Source organism: Jaculus jaculus, chromosome 4 (assembly GCF_020740685.1).
Source record: "Jaculus jaculus isolate mJacJac1 chromosome 4, mJacJac1.mat.Y.cur, whole genome shotgun sequence".
Lineage (NCBI taxonomy): Eukaryota > Metazoa > Chordata > Mammalia > Rodentia > Dipodidae > Jaculus > Jaculus jaculus.
Genome location: NC_059105.1, coordinates 132,265,865 through 132,284,485, shown reverse-complemented (window position 1 = coordinate 132,284,485; position 18,621 = coordinate 132,265,865). Strand labels below are relative to the sequence as shown.

The following is an 18,621-nucleotide window of genomic DNA, read 5'->3' as shown; positions in this document are numbered from 1 at the left end:
CAGCACAAAGGGGAAGGAGACCAATACAGAGAAAAATCAACTCCTACCAAATCAGAGAGCCAGAGCCTCAGAGGCCCCCAACACCTCAGCACTGAAGCAGACCAAAAATGAACCCAACATGGCTCAGGGAAATTTTGCGGAAGAGGGGGTGGAAAGAATGTCAGAGTCACATGTTGGGTCATGATATGCAGAGACATTTATCGTACCAATAACTGGGCTAACTCCACAATGCACGACCCATATACCTCAACAAGGAGGGGCCATTGGGAGGGGGTAGATCAAGGATGAGCCTAAACAATGGTACCAAACTGCCTGTATTTGCTGAAAAGAAAACTAATAAATTAAATTTAAAAAAAAGTAAGCTAGCATGGTGGTACACGCCTTTAATCCCAACACTCGGGAGGAAGAGGTAGGAGGATCACCATGAATTTGAGGTCACCTTGAGACTACATAGTAAATTCCAGGTCAGCCTGAGCTAGAGTGAGACCCTACCTTGGTGGTGGTGGGGGGGAAGTAGTATATGATTTCATTTAATTAGAGTTAGTTTATCTATAAATATCTGAAAATGTTAGGGAAAGAAATGTATATATGAATGTATGGCTCATAAGAACACTCATGACATGAGAAAAAAATGAAATAAAGAATATGAATGTTTTGGTGAAATCGTGTATTATCTACTTAAAGAAGCTCATTTATAAAGCAAGGGAATGGACTGGATTATCTCTGGGGCCTTTAGGTGAGTATTTATTCTTTTTTTTTTTTTTTTGCTTTTCGAGGTAGGGTCTCACTCTAGCTCAGGCTGACCTGGAATTCACTATGTAGTCTCAGGGTGCCCTTGAACTCATGATGATCCTCCTCCCTCTGCTTCCCAAGTGCTGGGATTAAAGGCATGTGCCACCACGCCCTGCTGTGTTTTGTTTGTTTGTTTGTTTTTTTGAGACAAGCTCTCTGGTAGCCTAGGCTGGCCTCAAACTTACTATGTAGGGAAGTATGACTTTGAACTCCTGATCCTACAGTGTCCACCTCCCCAGTGCTGCAATTGCAGGTATGCAACCTTATGCTTTTTTTTATGGGGGCGGGGAGTGGTCCTGGGGGTTGAACCCATGGCTTTGTACATGGTACGCAAACACTCTACCATTTGAGCTGCAACCGTAACCCCAAGTGAGTAGATATAATATAGACAGACATCTGTATGGACAAAAACCAATTTCTTAACTGTATTAGCCATTCAGAATGCTGTTAGAAAACTAATGCCATTTAAAAAATAGATTCTGGGGGTGGAGATATGGCTTAGCTGTTAAGGCCCTTGCCTACAAAGCCAAAGGACCAAGGTTTGGTTCTCCAGGACCCACATAAGCCAAATGCACAAGGGGGCGCATGTATCTGTAGTTCATTTGCAGTGGCTAGAAACCCTGGTGCACCCATTCTCTCTCTCTCTCTACTCTCACTCTGTCTCTCCCTCTCTCAAATAAATAAATAAAAGTAAAATATTAAAAAATAGATTCTGGCCAGGCAGGAGGCAGAAGAAAGAGGATCACTGTGAGTTCAAGGCCACCCTGATACTACATAGTGAATTCCAGGTCAGCCTGGGCTAGAGTGAGACCCTACCTTGAAAAACCAAAAATAATAATAATAATAAATAAATAAAATTTTAGAAAAAGATTATTGGGCTGGACAGGTTGCTTAGCAGTTTAGACACTTGCCTGCAAAGCCAAAAGGACCCAGGTTCAATTAACACATACGTCATTTGTGGCAAGCTGGAGGCCTTAGCACACTCATTCTCTCTCTTTCTCTTTCTCTCTCTGCCTGTTTCTCTCACTCTCTCAAATAAATAAAAGAAAAATATTTTTATTTTAATTTTTTGCTTGTTTGTTTGTTCAGGGTAGGATTTACTCTAGTCCAGACTGACCTGGAATTCACTATGTAATCCCAGGGTGGCCTTGAACTCACAGTGATCCGCCTACTTCTGCCTCCTGAGTGCTGGGATTAAAGGCATGCGCCACCATGCACAACTGAAAAATATTTCATTAAAAATAGATTCTAGTCTGGGGATGTGGCTTAGTGGGTACAGTGCCTGTCTAGCATGCACAAAACCCAAGTTCAATCCCCAGCACTGCATAGAATTGGGCACAGTTGTACACACCTGTAATCATAGTACTTGGGAGGTAGAGACTGGAGGATCAGGAGTTCAAGGTCATACTTAGCTACATAGGGAGTTGCAGGCTAGCCTGGGACTACATGAGACTGTCTCAAAAGAGAAAAGAAAAGAAAAATTTTACTCAAGGACTAGAGATGGAGTGCTTGCCTAGCATGTGTAAAGCCCTGATTTTTCAATTCCCAACAGATTCAAAGTTTAGGGGTTGTCAGAGAACTAATTTATACATTGTGCAATTAAAGGGTGATTGTATAGTACACATTAAATAGTGAAAGAATCCATAGCCCAGGTAATCTGATGAGCCTAACTGATTTCTAGAAACATTTATATATTTTTCCAGCATTCTCACTGGCATAAAAATAATGAAGACTGGGCTGGACGGCAGGCTTAATGGTTAAGGCCTTTACCTGCAAAGCCAAAGGACACAGGTTCAATTCCCTAGGACCCATGTTAGCCAGATGCACAAAGAGGTACACATGTCTGGAGTTCATTTGCAATGGCTGGAGGCCCTGGCATGCCCATTCTCTCTCTCTCTGTCAAATAAGTAAAAATAAAAAATATTTTTAAAATGAAGATTGAGTTACTTCTATATTTTGAAAGAAAGATCATTTCAGATTTACTACTTGTTGCCTTTATTTATTTATTTATTTATTTATTTGAAAAAGAGAGGGAGAGAGAGAAAATGGGCACACCAGGGCCTCCAGCTAATGCAAACGGATTCCAGACACATGTGCCACCTTGTGCATCTGACTTATGTGGGTTCTGGGGAATCGAACCTGGATCAACTTTGGCTTTACAGGCAAATGCCTTAACCGCTAAGTCATCCCTCCAGCCCCTTGTCCCCTATTTTTAAATTAAAAAACTTGTAGCCTGGGGAGATGTCTTAGCAGTTTAAGGCGCTTACCTGCAAAGCCTAAGGACTCATGTTCTTCTCTCCAGATCCCATGTTAGCCAGGTGCACAAAGGTGAGGCAAGGGCAAGGTCGCACATGCCCACTACGTAACACAAGCATATGGAGTTTGATTGCAGTGGCTGAGGCCCTGGCAGTCCGATTTATTCTTTCTCTCTGTCTCTAAAATAAAAACAAAAACCCTAATTTAAAAACTTGTTTTTATTTGTGTGTGAGTGTGGGGGCACAGGTGCTACAGCATACCTGTGGTTCTCAGTTTTCTATCCTCTCGGCTCACCTGGAGCTTCCAGGAACTTTTCCTGTCTGTGCCTCTGTCTTGGCATCAGTATTGGCCTCCCAAGGTCATAGAAGCCTGCCACAGCTTTGGCTTTTACAGGGGTGTGGGGTGGAGCTCAGGCACCCAGCTTGAGCAGCAGCAGCTTTATCCAAGGGCCCATCTCCTCAGTGCTGTCCCATTTCCTTTTAAATCTTTAAAATTTATTTTTGAGAGGGTAAGAGGCAGAGGAGAGAGAGAGAGATGGGCGTGCCAGGGCCTTCAACTCCTGTGGATGTGTGACATTGCATACTTGTGTCACTGTGCATCTGGCTACATGGGACCTGGAGACAGAACATGAATTCTTAGGCTTCGCAGGCAAGCGCCTTAACCACTAAGCCATCTCTCCAGACCTTGTTCCCTGTTTGTAAATTCTGCTGCTGGAAATTCAGCAGTACAGGGATAACTGAGTGCAGTGTCAGAGTAGGTGAAGTGGTTTCTTCTAAATCAGACCCCAGACATTATGTGAGCATGCATTATAATCTGAGTGCTGTACTGGAAGATGTGGTGGGGCTAGCAGCTCTGTTGGTATTTCCATTGACTGACAGGTCAGCTCATGGTCAAAATACTGGGAGTGAATAGAGAGGTGAAGGAAGCAGGAGAGAAGTTCATGAGGTGGTTGCTTGTTTAGAAATGTCCTGCTTCTAGATGCTAAAGTGGGGCCCATGTCTTTATAGATTCCTCAGTAGTTCAGTCTTGTCCTTTATTATTAGTTGCTTTTCAGGAATAGAGAAAAGCCAAGCCTTGTAGAGATAGCTTGTTTCATCAGAACAAACTTCTAAAATCAAATTATAGAACCATAAAAAAATCACATTTTGATTGTCAACTTGCTGCCCTGATAGAAGCAGTCATGCCCTTCCAAATGGGTCTTTGTCAGACCTTGTTCTTCCTTTTTTGGTGTAGAAGGGAACAGACTAAAACCTTTCTCTCCTAAGCAGGGCATTGAGTGAGCACTCATGTAAAATTAGGAAGAGTTATTCCAGTAAGAAATAGCACAGAGTTCAAAGTCCTGATGAACCTATCTTATCAGTTACGCCCAGAATATTTACTATTTGAAGCAGAGTTGAAGTTTATTAAGGAATTATTTTCCTCAATTTTTGTTAACACTTAACATGATTATAAAAAATATCCCATGGTCGGGCTGGAGAGATGGCTTAGCGGTTAAGCGCTTGCCTGTGAAGCCTAAGGACCCCGGTTCGAGGCTCGGTTCCCCAGGTCCCACGTTAGCCAGATGCACAAGGGGGGCGCACGCGTCTGGAGTTCGTTTGCAGAGGCTGGAAGCCCTGGCGCGCCCATTCTCTCTCTCTCCCTCTATCTGTCTTTCTCTCTGTGTCTGTCACTCTCAAATAAATAAATAAATAAAAATTAAAAAAAATATATCCCATGGTAATACCCGCCCTCCCCCCCCCTTTCCTCTTTGAAATTCCATTCTCCATCATATCCTCTCCCCATCTCAATCAGCCTCTCTTTTATTTTGATGTCATGATCTTTTCCTCCTCTTATGATGGTCTTGTGTAGGTAGTGTCAGGCACTATGAGGTCATGGATATCCAGGCCATTTTATGTCTGGAGGGAGCACATTGTAAGGAGTCTTACCCTCCCTTTGGCTCTTACATTCTTAAGAAACATTTTGATATTTGTTTTAAACATGAGAATTAAGATAAACAGTTGGGAAGGAAGTAAGACACTCACAAAATCTATTTTAATCTATTTTACTGCTGGATCCAGGTGTGGTGGTCCACATCTTTAATCCCAGCAGTCAGGAGGCAGAGGTATGAGAATCGCTGTGAGTTTGAGGCCACTCTGAGACTACATAGTGAATTGCAGGGCAGCCTGGGCTAGAGCGAGACTCTACCTCAAAAAAACTTGGTTGCTGGGGAGATGGCTCAGCAAGTAAGAGAACTTGGCACATAAGCATGAGGATGGATCGGAAAGGGCCCAATTCACCCTGTGTTTTATCTCCAGCACCCACATAAATAGCTGGGCTAATGAATAGAGAGAAACTGGCTTATTCTACATACTTACGATTACTGCACTGAAATGCCATCGTCTTTCCAAATAGAACCTTTTGTGTAAAACAGACCCTGAAAATAGGTGTATCTATGGTTTTCCCAAAAATATGCAAGATGCTCATATGTGGTAATACTGAGGTACCAAATTCAGCCACCTGTCACTTCTCACTGCAGCTTGAAGTCTTCACTGTTGTTAGAATACAAGAATATCAATGGCATCCTCTATCAAAGCCCTGTGAAAGAAAGAGACCAGACAGGATTGCATGGTACTAACTAATCTTTTAAACATCAAGACAGAAGAGCCCTTAGGATTATTGACTTGTGGGCCTTAGGGTTCTGTATGAGGAAAGAATGTGTGTGCACATGCTCTCCTGTGTGAATGTGGATGCATACGCACCATATTAATGGGGGAGTCAGAGGACAGCATTGGGCGTATGTGAGTGTGAAAGTATGAGCACCATGTTAGTGGGGGTCAGAGGACAGCTTTGGGGGTATGTGAGCGTGGAAGCGTGCACACTGTGTTAGTGGGGGTCAGAGGACAGCTTTGGGCGTATGTGAGCGTGGAAGCGTGCACACTGTGTTAGTGGGGGTCAGAGGACAGCTTTGGGCGTATGTGAGCGTGGAAGCGTGCGCACTGTGTTAGTGGGGGTCAGAGGACAGCTTTGGGCGTATGTGAGCATGGAAGCGTGCACACTGTGTTAGTGGGGGTCAGAGGACAGCTTTGGGCGTATGTGGGCATACCATCAGGTGACAGTCTTCTTCACCTTGTCTGAGGTCTCCTTCACTTCACTGTTTGTCAGACTACCTGGTCGTGGAACTTCCAGGTGATTTTCCTCTTGCTCTAGGCTCATTCAGATTTCAGGAAGTAGCGCTGCAGTGTCCAGGTTATGTGTGCCCTAGATCCAAACTCAGGCCCTCTGCTTGCGTATCCACTGAGCCACCTTCCCAGCACTGTGCCTCTTCTTTAATGGTGAGTGTAGTTGTGCCCTGAGAATAACTAATTATAAACTAGGTGAAGAAAAATCCCATGAGATGTGAACATAAGGAGACACAATTGATGTTAGTAGTTGTGAGTTCCTGTCCTACCATGACAGGAACTTCTGTGGTCTCTACAGAGGGAAAAGATGTGCTAAGGCTTTGCTGGCAGGAAAGCTTTGACTCTGGTTGTGTCATATCATCCTCTAGGACTTAAAAATCGATCAGAAAACACCTCTACGGGTCCTTCACCGAAGGCCTTTGGCTGTGAGAACTCGTGTTATTCATACCATGGAGACGCACTACCTTGACGAGCATCATTTTCGCCTCCATCTGAAGACACAAGCTGGAACGTATCCTTTCACCTGCATGATGGCAATTTAACCTAATTGGGACAGTTAATACTGCCCTAAAATATTCACTCAACTTGTCTGGGAGATTTGGTTCACTTCTTTGGTTTTTCCAAGGTAGGATCTCACTCTAGCCCACGCTGACCTGATTAGGTATTTTAGTACCAGGCAGAAATTCTGTCCCATGGAATGGGCCTTAAATCTAATCAGAGAGCAGTTGGTTTCCTCCATAACAGACATGCCACCATTATAGCAGTTGGTACATTTGGCCTGGCTGGCCAGTCATAAAGCTTGCAGGGTCTACTCTGGCTAACATAGATGAGGTCCTCTCTCTCCCAACAGACTGCATAGGTCTTTCTAGCATCCTGACTGTTAGTCAACAGGGAGGAGGCTTCCAGCTCAGCTCCAGCTTGATTTTTGTCACCTACAGCCCAAGTATGTAGAGTCCTCAGCAGTAGGGTCTTACCATCTAGTTCTGTTAGACAACAAGAGCCTTGGCAATAGCTGTAATGTGTGGGGAACATCAGGGACCTCCCTGGCCAACAACTGACTGGAAATTATCCCACCTCTGACATTGAAATTTTTCTGTTCATAACAATCTCTGGCTTCTGGGCACAGCATTATCCACTCCTACAAGATACTTCTGCCTAAACTCTCTACTCAGGAGGTTCATCCATGATCTACCCCCTCCCAATGGATCCTCCTTGTTGATCTAAAATATAGAAGGAAAATGTTCATTTATAAGTAGATAAATTGCATGTTGTAATATAAGCCAAAATGTAACTGGTAAGGCACAGTTTCTAGCCAACTGTAGTTTTAAAATGCAGTCTTTATTTATTTATTTATTTATTTATTTTGTTTTTCGAGGTAGGGTCTCACTGTGGTCCAGGCTGACCTGGAATTAACTCTGTCATCTCAGGGTGGCCTTTAACTCATGGCAATCCTACCTCTGCCTCCCGAGTGCTGAGATTAAAGGCGTGTGCCACCACGCCCGGCTAAAATGCAGTCTTTAAAGCTTTCAGTATGTTTGTCCTGTTTTCAGTCATTATAATTCCTGACCTTTAGCAATTACTGATTGTCAAGTCAGACATCTAGTTCATTTGAACTGTATTGCACTCTAAGATCCTTACCCTTCCTGGAAATGAGCAAATAATAAGTAGTTTACTCTGTATTTATTATTTTTGCATTTTATAGAAATTTGAAATAATTTTGATACTGTTTTTAATATCAACACAAGTTTCCAAGTATTCAGTTTGAACAGAGAATTTTATTTATGTTAAGAATAAACATGCCACAAGTTTGAGAACAACAAAAAACAAAACAAAACAAAAACCCAAAATTCCAGGTCAGCCTGGGCTAGAGTGAGACCTACCGCAAAAAAACAAACAAACAAAAAGTATTTATCATCTCTAACAATTTTCTGGTAGAGTCCATAGGGTCCCATATGTATAGAGTCATATTATTTACAAATAATGATAATTTGATTGCTTCCTTTTCTATTTGTATCCCTTTTGTGTCTCTTGTCTACTAAGATTTTCAGTACTATATTAAATAAAAGTCAGGGTCTGGAGAGATGGCTTAGCAGTTAAGGTGCTTGCCTGCAAAGTCAAAGGACCCAGGTTCAATTCCCCAGAACCATGTAAGCCAGATGCACAAGGTGGCACATGTGTTTGGAGTTTGTTTGCAGTGGCTGAAGGCCCTGGTGCTCCCATTCTCTTCCTTTTTCTCCCTTCCTCTTTCACTCAAATAAATAAAAACAATAAAGGGGCTGGAGAGATGGCTTAGTGGTTAATGAGTTTGTCCACAAAGCCAAAGGATCCCAGTTCAACTCTCCAGGATCCACAAAAGCCAGATGCACAAGGCAACACATGCATCTGGAGTTCATTTGCAGGAGCTGGAGGTCTTCCTGGCATTCCCATTCTCTGTCTCTCTCTCAAATAAATAAATATATTTTTAAAAATGTAGAAAAAATAAAAACAATAAAGATTTCTTTAAAAATAATTTTTTAAAAAGTGGATACAGTGGACATCCTTGTATTGTTCCTTATTTCAGTGGATATTTTGAGTTTTTCCCCATTTAGTATAGTGTTGGCTATCAGTTTGTCATAAATAACCTTTATTATATTGGATTTTGCCAACTGCCATTCCTTTTTTTTTTTTCAAGGTAGGGTGTCACTCTGGCCCAGGCTGACCTGGAATTCACTACGTAGTTCCAGGGTGGCCTCAAACTCACGGCAATCCTCTTACCTCTGCCTCCCAAGTGCTGGGATTAAAGGCATGGTGTGCCACCACGCCTGGCCAACTGCCATTCTTTTTTCTTTCTTTCTTTTTTTTTTTTTTTTTGAGGTAGGGTCTCAGTCTAGCTCAGGTTGACCTGGAATTCACTCTGTATTCTCAGGTGGCCTTGAACTCATGGTTATCCTTCTTCCTCTCAGCCTTCTGAGTGCTGGGATTAAAGGCGTGTGCCACAGTGCCCAGCTAAGTCAACTGCCTTTCTAAACCAGTCATCTCAAGTCAGAGCTCAGAAATTATCTTTTTGTTTTTAAGCTTTTTTTTTTATTGATTTCCATAAATATAAAACAGTACATCTTAATCATATTCTCCTCCCATCACCCTTCCTTTCCTCCCTCTCACATCCCCTCTCCATTGAATCTCTTCTTTCCAACTAATCTCTCCTCTATTTTGATGGCATCATTTTTTTTCCTCTTACTATGCAGGTCTTGTGTAGTAGGTAGCATCAGCCACAGTGAGATCATGAATATCAAGGCCACTTTGTGTCTGGAAAACAGAACTGCAAAGTGCTCTTTGCCTTCCTTTGGCTCGTACATTCTTCCCGCCATCTCTTCTGCGATGGTCCCTGAACCTTGGAGGGTGTGATAGAGCTGTCTTTCAGTGCCGAACACTCCACTGTTACTTCTTAGCATTTTGGTGAGTTTTAAGTCCCCCCCAGTGGTCACCACCATCTGAAATGAGAAGCTTATCTCACCTAAAGTGAGATCAACACTAATATATAGGCATAAGTGTCAGTTTGGTGGGCATAATATGGTCACTTAGCCGGACAATAGGAGTAGTTCCCCACTAGAACTTATGACCTCCCAAGCTTTTTCATTACTGTCATAGACTGGGCCTCAAGTCCACTCAGAGAGCAGTTTGTTTCCCCCAGACAGCTGTGCTACTATTGTACCAGTTGATACATTTGGCCTAGCTAGCCAGTTGTAAAGCTTGCAGGGTATACTCTGGTTAGCACTGTTAATGTCTTTTATCCCTCAACAGGCTGCATAGGAGAAATGACCTCTTTTTGTGACATCTTTCCTTTTTAAACTTTTTTATTGGCCACTTTCGTAACTGTAGACAATAAACCATGATAATTCCCTCCTGTCCTCCACTTTACCCTTCACAAATCTATGCTCCATCATATCCCCTCCACCTCTCAATCAGTCTCTTTATTTTGATGTCATCATCTTTTCCTCCTGCTATGATGGTCTTATGTAGGTAGTTCCAGGCAGTGTGAGGTCATGGATATCCAGGCCATTTTGTGTCTGGATGATTACATTGTAAACAGTCCTACTCTCCTTTGGCTCTTACATTCTTTCTGCCAACTCTTCCACAATGGACCCTGAGCCTTGGAGGGTGTGATAGAGATGTTTCAATGCTGAGCACTCCTCTGTCACTTCTTCTCAGCACTATGGTGCCTTTTGAGTCATCCCAGAGGCCACTGTCACCTGAAAAGAGAAGCTTCTCTAACCAAAAGTGAGAGTAACATTAATATATGGGTATGAATGTTAAGAAAAGTGCTTATAGGGCAGTTTGGTGAGTGTAATATATACATTTAGCCAGACATCAGCAGGTGTTATACCCCTAAGGCTCATGTCCTCCCCCATCGTAGGCTTTTGACTAGGTTTTCAGTACCAGGCATGTATTCCTTCCCATGGAGTGAGTCTCCAGTCAAATTAGAGTGGTTGGTAGACATACCACTATTGCACCCATTTGGACACTTGGCCTGACTTGCAGTGTTCACTGGTGATTATCTCCACTGATGACTTCTGTCTCCCAAACATCTGTGTCCAGCATAGCTTTTCCCAGCTTTCTGTCAGCTAGTCTACATGGAGGAGGTTATCAGATCAGTTCCAGTAGGATTTCTCAGTGACCTTGCAGTTCAAGCATGTGGAGTCTTCAGCAATAGGGTTTTACCATCTATTCCTGGTGGGAAACTAAGAGCCTTGGCAATGGCCTATAATGTTTTAAGGGCATCAGGGACCTCCCTGGCCAACAACTTCACTGGAAGGTATCCCATCCCTGCCACTGAAAATTTTCTAGTAACAATCTATGGCTTTTGGGTATGCCATTGTCCAATAACGTAGGTTTCAATTCATCTTATTCATACCCTCGTAAATTTTGATCAACCCTCCCCCCACCCTTCCTTTACTCAATCTCTGTGCCTGACCTCACTTAGGCCTTTCCACCCCCAGTGATCTGTTCATGTACTTACTTATATACACTACCCTCCCCTTAAGTGCTCCCCTCTTCGCCCTCCCATATAGCCCCTTTGCATCTTTTATTTCATTTATTATTTCTCTTCCACTTGCCAAAATAGTTGGTATCACATGGCTATCCTCATTTTGTCCTTAAACAGAACTTAGCTACATTAAAGAGTTTGTACATGGAGACTTTGGAAGAACCAAGCCAAACATTGGATCCTTGATGAACATAACTGCAGACATTCTTGAGCTAGATGTGGAGGTAAACTACTATTTTATTGTGGCATATACATAAGCAAATTGAATTCCACTAAAGTCAGTATTTGGTATTTACCCAAGTGACACCATCCATCTCCACATGTATTTGAAGTGACAAAAACTTTACCACAGGCCGGGCATGGTGGTACATGCTTTTAATCCCAGCACTCGGGTGACAGAGGTAGGAGGATCACTGTGTTTGAGGCCATCCTGAGACTACATAGTGAATTCCAGGTCAGCCTAGGCTAGAGTGAGACCTTACCTAGAAAAAAACAAAAAAACAAAAAACCTTACCATAGCTTTGTATTGCAGGGAGAGATTCATATATTTTATTTATTCATTTATTTGAGAGAGAATGGGTGTGTCAGGGCCTCCAGCCACTGCAAATGAACTCCAGATGCGTGCAACCCCTTGTGCATCTGGCTTACGTGGGTCCTGGAGAGTCAAACTGAGATCCTTTGGCTTTGCAGGTAAACACCTTAACTGCTAAGGCATATCTCCATCCCCTAACAGACTCATTTTTTTAAAAGATTTTATTTTTATTTAACTATCAAGACAGGGAGAGGGAGGGGCAAAGGGAGAGAATGGGTGCGCCAGGGCCTCCAGCCACTGAAAACGAACTCCACATGCCTGCTGCCACCATGTGCATCTGGCTTATGTGGGACCTGGAGAATTGAATCTGGGTCCTTAGGCTTCACAGGCAAGCGCCTAAACCACTAAGCCATCTCTCCAGATCCAGACTCATTATTAATAAAAAATGAAGTCTCATTTGTGATTCTTGTGGATTATATAGCAAATTTACTAGTTGACATTAGTTATAATCATTTATTAATGTACATATGGCAACTGTTGCAGTCTGGTTCACATTGCTGGTAGAAATCACCCACCCAAGAGCAGCTTCTGGGAAAAAGAGATTTATTTTGGCTTATAGGCTTGAGGGGAAGCTCCATGATGGCAGGGGAAAATGATGGCATGAGCAGAGGGTGGACATCAACTCCTGGCCAACATAAGGTAGGCAATAGCAATAGGAGAGTGTGTCAAACATTGGCATGGGGAAACTGGCTATAAAACCCATAAGCCTGCCCCCAACAATGCACTCCCTCCAGGAGGCAGCTGGGGACCTAGCATTCAGAACACCGAAGTTTATGGGGGACACCTGAATCAAACCACTACATTCCGCCTCTGGCCCCCCATAAACTGATAACCATACATGATGTAAAATGCAATGCATTCATCTAACTTTTAAAGTCCCATAGTTTTTAATCAAGTCCAATGATGTTCATACATCCCCATAGTCCAAGTTCTTTTAACTGAGCCATAATACCAAAAAATAACCTCAAAAAACCCATAATGGCTCAGAATAAACATTCACACTGAAAAGATGGCATTGGGCATAGCAAAGAAACATTCAACCGATACAAGATTTAAAACAACCAGGGCAAACACCAAACTCTGTTTCTTCAAGTCCAACAACTCTAGCCAGTGACAAATCTCTAAGTCTGATAACCAGCAACAAGTCTCTGGCATTCCAATTCAGCCCCTCCAGCTAGGCTACTCGCAGTCCTAGAAAACTTCATCAGGGCCGGTGGCTCCTTAGCAGCCATCTTATGGTCCTGCATCTCCACTGGGTCTCCGCTGCAGTCCACGGTTCATCCTCATGGCCCCATGGGGTCTCTATGCAGGCATCCAGCAAACCTGCTTCACACTGCCCATGGCCATTTCCAAAACACAAGACTGTATTGCAAACTCAATGACCCTCTTTCCAGCATTTCTTATACTCCACAATACCAGGTAGGGTGCCAATTTGTTAATCCAGGGGGGAATAAAGCAGATTTGGAAGAAAAGGACATTCCTTTAGCACTCAGGCTCCTTCAAAAGAGTCTACATTCTTCCTGTTGCCCCAGCGCTGGTCAGCTAGCCCAGTCTCAAAGGTTGTAATCTCTCAGTTGCAACTGAATGGGCAACAGTTTACCCAAAGATTTTCTTTCTGTGCCATGTCCCTTTGCTCACACCAATTCATTTCTACACAAAGCAACCCTGCACAAATTCTCAGGACATGGGCATAAGAGCAAGCTTCTCATACAAACTGCTAACCCAGTCCGGGCAAAGCTCTTTCTCACCCTCATAAGCCAAACCTCACAGTCCATAGTTCTTACTGCCTTCAGGTCTTTCAGCTCTGACCAGAATAGTCCATCAAGCTGTACTTACAGCACTGCAAGGTATCTCTTAGGCCAAGGTTTCAACTCCTTCCACATTCCTCTTGAAAATCAGCTCCAAAAGGCCAAAGCCACACAGCCAGGTGTCTAGCAGCAATCCCACTCCTCGGTACCACTTTACTATTGCAGTCTGGTTCACATTGCTGGTAGAAATCACCCAACCAAGAGCAGCTTGTGGGAAAAAGATTTATTTTGGCTTACAGGCTCAAGGGGAAGCTCCACGATGGCAGGGGAAAACGATGGCATGAGCAGAGGTTGGATATCACCCCCTGGCCAACATAAGATGGACCACAGCAACAGGAGGGTGTGCCCAACAATCTAAATAAAACCCATAAGCCTGCCCCCAACAATACACTCCCTCCAGGAGGCATTAATTTCCAAATCCTCATCAGCTGGGGACCTAGCATTCAGAACACCTAAGTTTATAGGGGACACCTGAATCAAACCACCACAGTATCAGATCAGAATTTTTGGTTTTTTTTTTTTTTTTTTTTTTTTTGGTTTTTCAAGGTAGGGTCTCATTCTAGCCCAAGCTGACCTGGAACTCACTATGTAGTCTTAGGGTGGCCTCAAACTCACAGTGATCCTCCCACCTCTGCCTCCCAAGGGCTGGGATTAAAGGCGTGTGCCACCACACCCAGCAAAAAGTATATATTTTTTTTCAATTTTTTAAAATAATAATAAATATTTATTTGCAAGCCGAGAGAGAGAGAGAGAGAGAGAGAGAGACAGACATAGAGAATGGGTATGCCAGGGCCTCTGGCCACTGCTAACAAACATCAGAGACATACTCTACTTTGTATATCTGGCATTATATGGGGACTGGGAAACCGAACTGGAATTGTTAGGCTTTGCAGGCAGGCACCTTGACCACTAAGCCGTCTCTTTAGCCCCAGGCCCACTTTTTGATGTGGGTTCTAGGGAGTTGTACTTGGCTGTTCCTGGCCTGAGAGACCCTCATCTTAAACATCAGCTCTCTTAACTGCTGAGCCATCTCCCCAGTCCTTTTTTTTTTTTTTTTTTAATGTATCCTAGGCTGGCCTACAATTTCTGTCCCCCTAATTCAGCCTCCCAAGACCTGGATGACAACTGGCTAAACTCTCTCTTAGGGGCAGTAAACATGAGGTGTGCTTTAATACTTCTGGATGTGATTGTTTTATGGACACAAAATAAGCTGCTTACCATAATTTAAAGTTTTGTTCTAGAAGAACAAAGTAGAGGTAAGTAGCAGTAGAGGTGAACTAAAGTTTTTAGTTTTTGGTACTTTGAAGAGTCTCATGTAGCCCGAGCTGGCTTTGAATTCTTGATCTCTTGCCTTTACTTCCTATGTGCTGGGATTATATATATATTTATCAACATGCTCAGCTTCCATTGAATTTTAAAAGAAACAAAGTATAAGAAATGAAAAGAACCTTAATACTTCTATAGTTCTAGCTGACTTTCAAATTCATTTTCTTCACATTTAGTTCTTAAGAAACAGACAAGGGCTAGAGAGATGGCTTTGTGGTTAAGGCACTTGCCTACAAAGCCAAAGGACCCAGATTCAATTCTGTAGTACCTACGTAAGACAGATGCACATGTTGGCACTTATGTCTGGAGTTCATCTGCATTGGCTAGAGGCCCTGGTGCACCCATATTTTCTCTCTCACACACTGTAACAAATAAATTAAGCATAAAAAGTAAGGGCTGGAGGGATGGCTCAGCATTTAAGGTGTTACCATGCAAAGCCAAAGGACCCAGGTTCAATTTCCCAGGACCCAAGTAAGTCAGATGCACAAGGTAACACATGCGTCTGGAGTTCATTTGCAGTGGCTGGAGGCCCTGGTGTGCCCAGTCTCTGTCTCTCTGTCTCTAATAAGTGAATAAAAATAAATAAAGGAAAAAATAAAATATTAAAAAAAAGAAACAGACAAGATGATGGGTTCTTATCCTACTTGAATAGTTATGCAGCATGTAACATCCTTTTAATGATGGTCCCAGATTACATCATCTAGTGACATCTTAGCTGTCTTAGCTTAAGTAAGTCCCCATCTAATTATGCTTTTCTCAGAATGTTGCTCCACTATTAAGGGATTAAATACAAGGTGGTAGCATGAAAATGGTCAGAATGAGCCAGGCATTGGAGAGATGGCTTAGCGGTTAAGGCACTTGCCTGCAAAGCCTAAGGAGCCAGGTTTGATTCTCTAGGTCCCATGTAAGCCAGCTGCCCAAGGTAGCACATGCATACGGACATATGGAATCCATTTGTAGTGACTAGAGGCCCTGGTGTACCCATTCTCTCTCTTCCTCTCTCCCTTTCTCAACTTAAAAAAATAAAAATAAAAACATGACCAGAATGTCAGTTGCCTTCTGAAGAAAAACTGGTATAGCTACCCCAATCTTTTTTTACCCAAATGTTTGCTACTTATAAATAACAGTAAAAATATACACTATTCTCCTATCAATCAAGAAGTATAATTAGGGCCAGAGATGGCTCAGCAGTTAAGGCACTTGCCTGCAAAGCCTAATGACCTGGGTTCAGTTCCCCAGTACCCACATAAAGCCAGATGCAGAGTGGCACATGAGCCTGGAGTTCATTTGCAGTAGCTGAGGGTCCTGGTGCACCCATTCTGTCTGCCTGTCTTTCTCTGCTTGCAAATAAATAAATAAATAAAATATTTTTTAAAGACAAGAAATATCATTAGTAACCATGTAAGTCACTCAGTATTGTAGGTCAAGGAATTCTAAAATAGGCCTTGGGCCCAAGAATCTCAGAATGGACTTTGATAGTAAAATTGTGATAATCAGTATTGCTATTGTTTTGATCAAAGGTAATTTCTGTTGCTTTTTTAAAAATACATTTTAATTTTTTCATTTGTTTGAGAGAGATATTAAAAAAAAAAAGCAGTGAGAGGGAAAAAGACAGCTACGGATAAAGTGGGTATGCCAGGGCCCCCAGCCGCTGGAAATGAACTCCAGATACATGCGCCATCTTATGTATCTGGCTTACATGGGTCCTGAGGAATCTAACCTGGCCCTACAGGCAAATGCCTTAACCACTAAACCATCTCTCCAGCACTTGTTTTTTGAGGTAGTGTCTCACTGTAGCCCAGATTGATGTGGAATTCACTATGTAGTCCCAGGCTGGCCTCAAATTCAGATCCTCCTACCTTTGCCTCCTGAATGCTGGGACTAAAAGTGTGTGCCACCACACCTGGCTTACTATTTTGTTGTATATTTTAATGACTTCTTTCTCTTTCCTAGTCCGTAGATGTTGACTGGCCACCTGCTCTGGATGACTAGCTTTCACATCTCGAGACCAAGGCTGATAATGTGGACATTCATGCAGCATATCCTGGAAATGGCTACTTAACTGCCATGACGGTGTCTTAGGAACCATTTGGATCATGTTGATCTGTTTTAAAAATGTATTGTAACATCTCAGGATCTAGTTGTGTGCATATTTTATGTTCAGTTGTTCCAAGGATGTCTTATGACTTTTTTTTCATTTCCTCTTCACCCTCACAAACCAAATTCTGAACAATAAAACCATTGTCTGTCTTAATTCTTTCTTTAAAATTTTTTTTTATTAATTAGTTTTTTACTCAGCGAATACAATCAGTTTGGTATACCCTTATTAGGTTCATCCGTGAGCTACCCCCTCCTCTTGACCCCTCCTCGTTGAGGTATATGGGTCATGCATTCTGGAATTAGCCCACAGTTACGGGTAGGATAAATATCTCTGCAAATCATGACGCAACATGTGGCTCTGACATTTTTCCACCCCCTCTTCTGCAAAATGTCCCTGAGTCATGTTGGGTTCATTTTTGGTCTGCTTCAGTGATGAGGTGTTGGGGGCCTCTGGGTCTCTGGCTCTCTGATTTGGTAGGAGTTGATTTTTCTCTGTGTTGATCTCCTTCACCCTTGTGCTGGTACCCGGTTCACTAAGAAAATAGCACTCTTGCTTGTTTTGCCAATTGTTCTTAGTTTCAGCCGGGGCCCTTTTGAGGTATGATGGGGTGGCTCTCTCCTTAGGATCTACATTTATCTGAAAAAGAGAAGCAGATTCTCTAATGCAGAGTAAGTTAGCACCAGACAAATGAGATAACCCTTACTTTTTTAATAGAGAATTTAATAGGTGTAGGCCTTCTTGTATCCCACGATTGATGGTAGCTTGATAATGGTGAGTGGGCTTATGTTTGGTTATGGTTCTGACTTATTTCCCAGCTTCAGCTATGGGTCCCTTACCACTGAGGGGATCAGTTAGCCGAATCGAGAGCAGTTGGTTTCCCACCATGGCTGTGTGCCACTATTGCACTTGTATGGGCATCACAACAGGTTATTTGCTACTAAGTAGGTTAGACCATGAGTTGCTTGGACAGATATTGGTCATTTTCCCCCAGTTGCCCATGTAGCACGTTCTGGCACTAGACACGCTGACTGACTCTCTTCCAGCTTCCAGTCAAGTCATTCCATTTTACGTGTCAACCACATAAGGTGTCTTCAGCAGTAGGGACTTACCACTAAACTTGGTGGGCCATCAAGTACTCTGACAGAAATCTGTCTTTCTTTTAGGAAACCTTGAAGGTCTCTCTGATCAAAAGCTCATTGTGGATGATAGCCACATGCTGGTACTGGGAGTTACAGGTCAGTGCCCACTAAGAAAAGGAAGAAAAGTCAAACACCCCACTCACAAAATGGGGCAAAGAGCAAGATGGGGCAATTCACAGAGGAAGAAATACAAATGGCAAACACACACTTAAGAAAATGTTTATCAATCCTAATCATCAGGAAAATGCAAATTAAAACAACTATGAGATTCTACCTTACCCCAATAAGAATAGCAAACATCAAAAACTCAAATGAAAATAAATGCTGGTGGGGATGTGGAGAAGAGGAACACTCATCCACTGTTGGTGGGAATGTAAGATGGTACAACCACTTTGGAAAGCAATATGGCAATTGCTGAAAAAAGCT

The 18,621-nt window shown here is 42.7% G+C and overlaps 1 protein-coding gene across 4 annotated transcripts in view; it reads left to right on the top strand.

Moving 5' to 3' along the window:
- Positions 1 to 17,209, top strand: part of Pus10 (pseudouridine synthase 10) — a 99,415-nt gene extending 82,206 nt beyond the window's left edge. For all 4 annotated transcript variants that reach the window (XM_045147587.1, XM_004665522.2, XM_045147586.1 and 1 more), the window contains 3 exons: positions 6,575 to 6,717; positions 11,354 to 11,453; positions 16,909 to 17,209. In XM_045147587.1, the coding sequence (XP_045003522.1) occupies positions 6,575 to 6,717; positions 11,354 to 11,453; positions 16,909 to 16,947 (282 nt within the window). In that variant the 3' untranslated portion in view covers positions 16,948 to 17,209. The remainder of the gene's footprint in view (positions 1 to 6,574; positions 6,718 to 11,353; positions 11,454 to 16,908) is intronic.
- Positions 17,210 to 18,621: the final 1,412 nt, after the last annotated feature.